Here is a 9,491-nt window from a genome sequence, read left to right on the forward strand (position 1 = left end):
TGAGCAGGAAAGGGAAAGAATCTGTATAGCCATTTCCGAGGGAAAGAAAAAAAAAAAGAAAGAGAAAACCAAAACCTATAAGGCTAGATCATGGTGAAACTCGAGGGAAAAAATAAAGTAAAATGGAAATGCTATTAGAAAATGCTAAGAGTTACTCTCTCATGACAGAATGCTGTCATCTTTCCTAAAAATTAAGTTTAAGTTGAAACACAGATTACGTTCAAACACAAAGGAGTCCACCTAAAATGTCCCACTGTCTGTAGACCCACATTCATATTAGAAAATATGGATGTTAAAAATAGCAGTTCCTCCATGGGGATTTTGGTCACAAAGAAAGAAAGGATATTTGCTACAAGGGCTGCCCTTGTCACCTAATAGGACAGATTAGGTCTGCTGGTCCAAGCACAAAGAAATAATGTCTGTTTTTTGGAAAGAACAGAAGAAAACCTGGCATTAACAGTTCATAGAAAGGGATCACTGATGTGGCAGGCCTGGTACAATTAACCAGGAAAAATGGAGTCTAACGAACAATATTCAAACAAACAAAACAAAATGTTTGAAAGACTATATTCTCATTATGTTCAAACAACTGCTCTTTAACAGGCACAGAATGAGAGAAGTCCTAACAGTGGGTCCATTGTCAGAGGCATGAAATTAATGCTTTCTTGTACATGTTCCTTCTTGTTCCATTAATCCACAGAAAATCTGGAAGGATGAGCCTGCAGGAACCTGGACTTACTTGCTGACCAAGCGAGGGTTTTTTAGCCTTTCAGTTCCCCGTAGATAGCTTGTGTCACCTGCCTAACGAGCAAGACTTGTTTTTTCAGAGTTGAATGTTACACATAGACCTATACAGTTTAAACCTAACAGAATGGCTACCAAGCAAAAAAAAAGGGTTCTGCAAGTGTGCTTAAAAGGTGTCCATGATACATTATTGAAAGGTCCACCCCTATATTGCTTTAAGCGTATGGCAAGTGCTTGTTCAGATGCTGCAGCCAGAGCTATGATAAGAACAACATAAGGACCTCTGTGTAATGAAATAGTTTTACAATGCTATATATCAGAAAAGTCTCAACTAACCAGGTATGCAGGGAGGATGTGTTCAAACACTGATGTAAAGAGATGATCCTTAAGGTCCCAGTTAAGCCCTATTCAGAAAAATCTAAGTACATGCATTTAAGTCATTTGGACCTAACTATGTGCCTGAGTGCTCTGCTGAATACCTATGGGCTGCTGAATCATGTCCTGATTTAGCTAATAGAGAAATATGCTTTATATAAATAGCTGATAGAAATAGACTTTAGAATCTTTACATGATGGTCTAAGAGAACTTTTCATATGAAACACTGAAGTTGTAATGGCCTTACTAGTCAGTTTATTCAGCAAATGCCTATTTATGTCATTGGCAAACATCAGTGTCTTAAATCAGTCACAATAACTTATTGATCAACAAAAAATTCATAAGTTCTTTACAGTAACTTTGAACGATGCATGGCAAATTTGGACAAAATACCTATCTGAAGTACTTCTTAAGGCAGTGGCACCTTCTGCTTTATTATCATTAAAGTGTTCCCCATGGCAATAACTTCTTCCAAGAGGAATTTCAGGACTAGTTGCATTATCTATTGAAAAGCAATTTAATAGTTCCCATTCAGGCAAGATAGTTTTAAGACTAACACTGAAGTTTACTCCGAAGGCCATTTCAATCTTCCATAGATCTCAGGTTATTATATTACCTTCATTCTTTTCAAATCCACAGCATAAGAAAGAGAAGGAATGACATAAATTGGATGTTCGGAGGGCTCTGAAGATAGACATCAGAAAGACTCAAGAGAAAGAAAAGATCTCAGCATTATTTGTTCTTTTCCATCCTAAAGTAAAAGAGAACAAAGCGTCAAAGATCAGTAGTGAGATGGCTCAAAGCCAGTACTGTATATTGTATCTTATAAAGTGAATGGGTCGGCACCACCAAAAGGTCTAAAGTCTCGATATATAGTCTGAAGTCATTGATGTTGTGGCCAGAAAGATTTTTAATCTGTAGAAAAAAAATATGGAGAATTGCATGCATTTACTATGCTAGTATTAGGCACTACAGTTTTTATCTACAGGAGGCATTTACGAAGCATTCTATGGTCTTTGGGGACTCAGTTGTGGAAAATGGGCAGAATTAGTGTGTTTCATTTACACATTCTAGATCTGGGTCCCGTATACTGTGTAGGCCCTCACCTGGACAATTGAATTTATCGTTTCTCTGTAATGGGAAAAAAAAATACAAGGCAAACCAGCATAGTTTTGTAGGTATATATGTACACACACACACACGTGCACATCTTAAATGTATCAGGATATTCACTAGAAAAGAATCCTAGAATTTCTACCCCCAGGCTTGAGCTTAAAGATTAACATTTTGACATTTCTCTGAATACAACAGGAAATGCTCAGCAAGGTATTGTCATAGATGCGAGTTGGAGATGGTTATTAACTACCATTCTTCTGCTTCCCATTAGTCTCACCCATCAGTTAATGGTCATTTCAGGTCTCCACTGTGATAACTGATCATCAGGGATATTCGTTTACAGTAATTACAGTGGGAAAGCTATAGTTTCAGAATTTTGAATCCAAGTGGTTAGACTTTTTGCCAGCATGTGACTTGTGTTATGTGATTTTTGTTTGTACCAGTATGAACCACAGAATCATAGATGTTAAAAGGAAAAAACTTTGATCTTTGAACCATTTTCTCTGCCACTGCTGCACATTTACTAAGACCTTTATCTATAAAATATGGATGGATAAAGTAAGAGATACAGATATTTAGTGATTATGAAAATTCCTGTTTGGATATTCTCGAGGACGCAGCTACACAAGATGTTTTACTGCACAGCAGACTAATTTGCAGCAAAGCATTACTGTGCAGTAAAGCATTACCATCTACATGTGCAGTACAGTTAGGGTGCAGTAGACTAATTAATTTACTGCACTGCTGGATAGTCGCATCTGATACAAGTGGTATCCTGCAGTGCAGTAAATTACTGCACTTAAATGCACATATAGACAGTGACATCAGGATTAATTTATGCCAGCTCAAACTGAGCCAGAGTATATTTAGTCACATCAATTGCGTGTGTAGACATGCCCAGTGTGTATCTGACTCTACACATTTTTTTTCTTTCCTTTCATAGTTCCCTGGCCTTCTTTCTTTCCTTTTCCCACTTTCCCTAGTATATGCCACCAAATCTTTTACATGGCCTTACTGTGACCTAAAGGCAAATGTTCTTTCTTTAAAACAATGCTTTCAGTACTTTGCATTTCATTTCTCTTTTGGGGTTTAAGTCCGTTATATGTTATAAAAAAATTGTTTGTTGTAGGATTTAGTTATAGTGTGATCATGCACAATATGGTTTAGATAGTGTAGTCCTCTTGTATAGATTACATTGGACTGTGTTTTCATTGTTTTTCCCAACTTATAGAGTTCAATGATGGTGCATTTGCAAATAGATTCCTGTATGGCTTTCCCACAAATATGTAGAGTTGTTATCCCTGTAATTTAGCTGAAGGACTAAATGAACCTTTCCCATGGAAAAATGTAAGATGAAAAAATCTGTATGGGGGGGAGGGAGGAAATTTGCAGCTTCTTTAGAGGCAGAGAACCTTCAAACCCAAGGATCTTGAGAAAAATCAGGTTCCTTCCATGTACGTCCTGGTACATTCCATGGAAGGACTGCTCATCTGCTGTGCTTCACCAGGGGCCATCCAGCTATTACATTGTTCCTTACCTCACGAGCCTTATATTTCCTGCATGTAAGAAGTTAGCTGTAGGCATTGATGGAGAGGTAATACTGCCTGAATCACCATTAACTTTTGTCAATTTGTTTTTCACTGTCTTTAGTAAAAAACATACTATGTGCAGGAGTCAGCCCCAAATCCTCCCAACAGCCTTGTGTTAGCAGAGGAGGGCATCTGTAGGTCCCTGGGAAGTGTGCTATTGAGAGTCTCCTCTCTCCTCTCTGTTGGTTTTATTTCCACTCCTCTTCCCTCTATCTCTCATTTAACGCCACACTGCACAACAGAGGGGAGCATCTGGCCCCAAGTAAACACCCAATAAAATAAATGGGGGAAGTTCACAGTTCCCTTGGTGCTATTGCATCACTTTGTCTGTGAACTCAACAAGATAACCATGCATCAATTTACATTGTCCAGGCTATCTTCACAACCAGAAGTGCTAGAAACCTTATTTTAATAAAAGCTTAGATTCTGGAGAATGCAGTAAAATCTCTCTAAAGACCCTAAATCAGCAATTCCATCTGTGTTTCTGCGAATGTAGAGGAACAATGTCCCAGCTGATTATGCAAACAGAATGAAAATAGTTATTTTAAAAGTGCATAAAATCAATGCTTTGGGGAAAACAAGTCAACTGTGTTTATACTCTCAGCGCATAGCGGACATTTTGTTTCTTTGTCTAAGAAATCATAAGGAAGCAAAGAGTGTATGTGAAGTAAAACACCAGATCATACACTGTAACAGAGGGAACTGGAACATCAGATGCCTGAGTGAGGCTTAGAGCATTTTAGGTTTCTTTTGAGGGAACATAAATTATATTGAGGTTGAGATATTTTTACATTGTTTGGAGTCAAAGTCAAATATTCTCAGTGTTGAGGGAATTGCTGCACAGCCTGTCTCTGGTAATGAGAAGTATATGACTAAATCCACGTCTATGGTGCTGAAAATTCCCCCTAATTGCTGAACCCTTTGGAGTGTTGGGATTATTTGCAAGTGCCCGTTTGAAGGGGTGTGTATATAAATATGTATAAACATACTTCTCATGCATTCAAGATACACTGCTTCCGTGCATATCATTCAAAGAAATGGGGAATAGAAGTATCTGGGAAATACATAGGGCTGCACATTTACCATATGTGGACTGTTGGTTAGATTGAATTAAACTTCATGTTTCTGCAAATGCTGTGTTGTTTATGAAGTGTTCCACTAGAAGATTTTTAACCCTTTCCTCCTCCAACTGCATTATGCATAGTGGTCCTATTTGTTGATCAAATGAGGCACACATGGGGGTGGGAAGCTCAGTGAGTTTCACAGTGTTTACTAGTCCTCTCAGGGGACTAACTAGTTATCACACTGAAATGGCAGAAGACCTGGCCACTAACCAAGCAGGTATCCTAAAACCATTCACCTCGGAGGACCAACAGAATCAAAACCACCTATGTAGAAAACAAGTGAACTGTGCTGTTCCCTTGAATGCATGCCTCCCCATACTGTCATGGCTCCATGCAGTTCTTAGAATCACCTACACAAGGAATTCACCCTTTGGCATTATGAGCTTGGCAGACATGCTGGGTAGAGTCTAATCAAGAATAGTTCTTTAGTGGATTTCTGCTTGGAAATTCACCCATAGTGGAAGCAAGGCTATTGCTTGGAGTACTCCATTTGTTTCCTTTCCTTTGTGGTTGGGAGGAAGACCCTGAGTAGAGTGCATATGCTTATCAGGCTCATTTTATACCCTCTGTCCCATCTAGGGGGAACGGTATATCCACTCTTCATTCATTGTTGAAGGTACAGCCAGCTAATATTTTGGATATTGGAAAAAGCAGTGAAATACAATTGCAGAGATTTTTAACATTGATATTGAAAAACCATGGAAATGGGTGTTATTTTGACTGTAATAATTACAGTATACAGTGGATTCTTAAACATAATTCATTATAAGTTTTTCATAAATGCGTACAAAATATGCATGAGCCTGTATGTTGATATGCCTGTTTGAAGCTACATTTTTGTTGTTTGATTCTGTCAACTCTCTGGTTACTCTGATTTCGGGCATTTGGAGGAGATTATTTGTCTAATTTCTATCGGCATTATATCTCAGACTAGAGAAAGAAAATGAATTTTCTGTATAAAACTGTGAGAAACTTTGAACGACAGGGTACATTATATTATTTGGCCCTTGATTACAATTATGCAAGTACAGTGCCACACAGTAAGGTTATTAAATATGAGCAATGACAATAGCAGACTTGCAGAGAATAAAGCCATGTAAGCTTTCAGCAAAAGGTTACATAAAAACTCATCTAAAAATTCTAATCTTAATGGTATTAAGAATTACTATTATTACTGTATCCGTGGCCTCTGAACTAGTTTGATTCGATTAATCTTTCTCCTCCTCTTCCTACAGGAGTGCATGTATGTATATAAATGTCTATACATATATGTATGAAAAAGTATTTGATTTAGTTCTACGGAATGGTTAGTGTTTTAAGGCATGTATGACTCGGGCATTTCTTATGTGAAGGAAAAAGAAAGGCTATGTATGATGTATTGACTTGTGTATGCCTTACTATTTCCATTAGTGTGACATCTTGTAAAGCCCAGTACTTGGACTCAGCTATGCTCCAGGTCCCAGGTGAGCAGATGGACAGAGGGGGAAAGAGAATTTGGGTAATAATAGAAATTCTGGCATTTTAAAGCTCATGCAGCTGTCACTTAAACCCCTTTATTGTCAAATTCATTTGTCTCATCCCTACCACTGTATAGAACAGCAAAATACATTTGTAGGACACTGTTAAAGCACAGATTCTGATACAGATTTGCTTTGTAAAACTACATGCAATGGTAACGCTGGTTAATTTCAGGCCATCATGCTATGACATGAATGATGCCCCAGGATACTGTAGAAGTCCTCATTTCCAATGGAAATAATGCCTCTGGAGACCTTAGGCTCTCATGTGAGAAAGACTAGAAGTGTTTGTAATGTATTACAGGCCAAATTCATTGCTAACATAAGTGATTTCAGCTGTTTGTAGTCAGAGATTGGGGTGGATGTTTTTCTACCCAGTGGTTTACCAATGGAAAGAAAGCATGTGGACCTGGATATATACTTAGATTCAAACTCTTCTTGGAAGACCCTCCCCACAGTGTAACCCTCAGCTGACATTCCTTCTTCCATGCCTCATCTGGGAGCAAAGTCATTTTGTCAGTCCTTTTCCTTTCCCTATATAAATAGTAATACATCCTGCTGTGAGCCATTGTTGATTGTTGGACGCACTCTAGTTACAGCACAAGAAAGATCATTAGCCATGGTTATACATAAATGGGCCAAATCACTTTGGAATGCATTAAAGATTAGATTATCAAAAGAGCTAAGCACCACTCAGTTCCTATCTGACCACTTCATTTTAATACTGACTGGGATTCGTTGCTTCAGATAAGTAACATCAGTGAAGAAGAGTAGATTTTGTTTGTTGTTTCAGAAAGTTTCAGTAAGAGGTATGAGTAGGCATTGATCAGCTAAAAAAAAGGTCTCCACCACACATGGATTGCTTTCTCTTCTCCAGAAAGGTTAATATAGAGGCATGACTTCTGTCATTCCTTCGCTGGTAAAATGTAAAGGTAGTCAGTTATGTGGGTTTAGAATCAACCAAAAGAGGCTGACAATTCCTGTTTTGAACAGAAAAATGGGAATTTGACTCTTATAGCATCATGATAATTTATTACAGTTATTTCTGAAGGAAAAACAGCATCCAGCCTTATGAAGTAAACTATTATATTTTATTCCTGATTACATTTCTCATAATTCCCTCTAATCAAATATATGTGCATTTTCTTAATTTTCCATTTGTTTTGCTGCAAGGATAACTTTTATAGAGATTTGAGCGTGAATATGTTGCTCAGAATATCAAGTAAAAGTGTGTGAGGAGTTGCACTATGTATTATTTTACAGAGAACAAGCAAAGTGATTAAAAGTCATTCTGTCCAGCTTAAAAACACAAGTAGCAGTGGAAGATTAACTGGCACCCATGTGCTCAGCACCTGAACCTTGGCGAAGTTTGTGTATTGTTTCAGATTTTGTGCTTCTTCCTTTCTTTATAACATGCTAATCCAGAAGCCTAGATTTCTGCATTCCTGAACTAGGAAGAAGTTCTGCTCCAGTTCCAGATATAAACTGTGAAGCTTAGGCCAATCTTTAGTTTAAAAAGTCTTCTTCACAGAACATAGCAGTGAATTTTCCTCTAATGTGGTTGCCCCAGATTGGGACACTTGCTGTGCAATAAAGAGTGCACGACTAATACAAAGCCTACTGTACATTTTTCTCCCAATGGTAGAGTCACCGTTTCTTCAGACGTGTTTGTTTTCATTGTTGTTCTTTAAGAACAATGACACCATTTTACTGAACAGCAAGGAAAGTTACCTTATACCTCTTTGAAATGGTATACCCTTTGTTTCAATAATTTCTGAAGTTGTTCTACAGCTTTGTGCAGCAGAGCTGTGGAATTCAACACTGCATACCCTAAAGCTTATAACTGGGCTGCCTCAGACATGATACATATAATCATCCAAGCCATTTGACCCCTATATTGTTACATGTGGTCAGGTAGGAGCAATGCAAGTTTCAGGTGACCCTATCATGTGACTGAGATCAGAGGTCAGCAACTCCTAACTGTTCAGCTGTCAAGGTAGCCCATTCATCACCATTGTTATATAATTGACATGCTGACAAATAGACCTGGGTATAAAATTGTTCTCAGCATTCTACCTGATGGCCTTAAACCTTAATTGGTGGCCATAAATTTTCACATTAACAACTACTGTGACCAGACAAATGTCTGGAGCAGAAGGAAGGATAAAATTAGACATAACATAATTTGTTAAATTGTAATGGACACCCACCTGGTTAAGTGGATAAATGCTTTTTCCTTCCAAGGCCTCCCACAGCCCCACTGTATCATGTCAGGCATTTTTATCTTCACACTTTTTAATTCACCAGGAAGATATAATGCACATCCATTTCGTTTACTGACAGGTGTGCCTCTTCGCATACTTTCTGGACATCTTTTCCCAGCACCCTAGCCTTGATCAAAAGTGAAGGAGATTATCCACTGCCAAACTGAGTCTATACTTCTCTTCACATTTTTTACCAAGTAAAGCTACTTGTTTAGTGAATCAGATTTTATTTTCTTTCAATATAAAAACTATAACTCATCGTATATTGTAATTCTGAGTGACATCATCTGACTCAGATGAAATGCAACTCTAATAGCTTCATCGTTGTAGGAAATTAAGATATTCCCAGGTTTGTTTGTTTTTTGTTGGGTTTTTTTGGTTTTGGTTTTTTTACCAAGTAAAGCTACTTGTTTAGTGAATCAGATTTTATTTTCTTTCAATATAAAAACTATAACTCATCGTATATTGTAATTCTGAGTGACATCATCTGACTCAGATGAAATGCAACTCTAATAGCTTCATCGTTGTAGGAAATTAAGATATTCCCAGGTTTGTTTGTTTTTTGTTGGGTTTTTTTGGTTTTGGTTTTGGTTTTTGTTTTAAATCCAGCATCCTGGCCAGATTTTAGCTTTGGCGCTTATATTCATCTGACTGAGTTCCCTCTGCAGTTCAGTTGGGCATAGTGTTTTTATTGCTACCTTAAGCTATTGTGCAGGATCGCTGTTTGTTCATATACATTGTAAATGAAATCCCAATCCTGC

General features: G+C 37.7%; 1 protein-coding gene across 4 annotated transcripts in view; it reads left to right on the plus strand.

Moving 5' to 3' along the window:
* FTO (FTO, alpha-ketoglutarate dependent dioxygenase) overlaps positions 1 to 9,491 on the plus strand; it is a 432,416-nt gene that overhangs the window by 409,406 nt on the left and 13,519 nt on the right. Inside the window, exon 9 of one of the 4 annotated variants that reach the window (XM_025207542.1) lies at positions 6,360 to 6,412. The exons of the other annotated variants lie outside the window; for them this stretch is intronic. Within the exon in view, the coding sequence (XP_025063327.1) occupies positions 6,360 to 6,412 (53 nt within the window). The remainder of the gene's footprint in view (positions 1 to 6,359; positions 6,413 to 9,491) is intronic. 4 annotated transcript variants of the gene reach the window in all.

The sequence above is a fragment of the Alligator sinensis genome, unplaced genomic scaffold (assembly GCF_000455745.1).
Source record: "Alligator sinensis unplaced genomic scaffold, ASM45574v1 scaffold173_5, whole genome shotgun sequence".
In the NCBI taxonomy this organism is placed as follows: domain Eukaryota; kingdom Metazoa; phylum Chordata; order Crocodylia; family Alligatoridae; genus Alligator; species Alligator sinensis.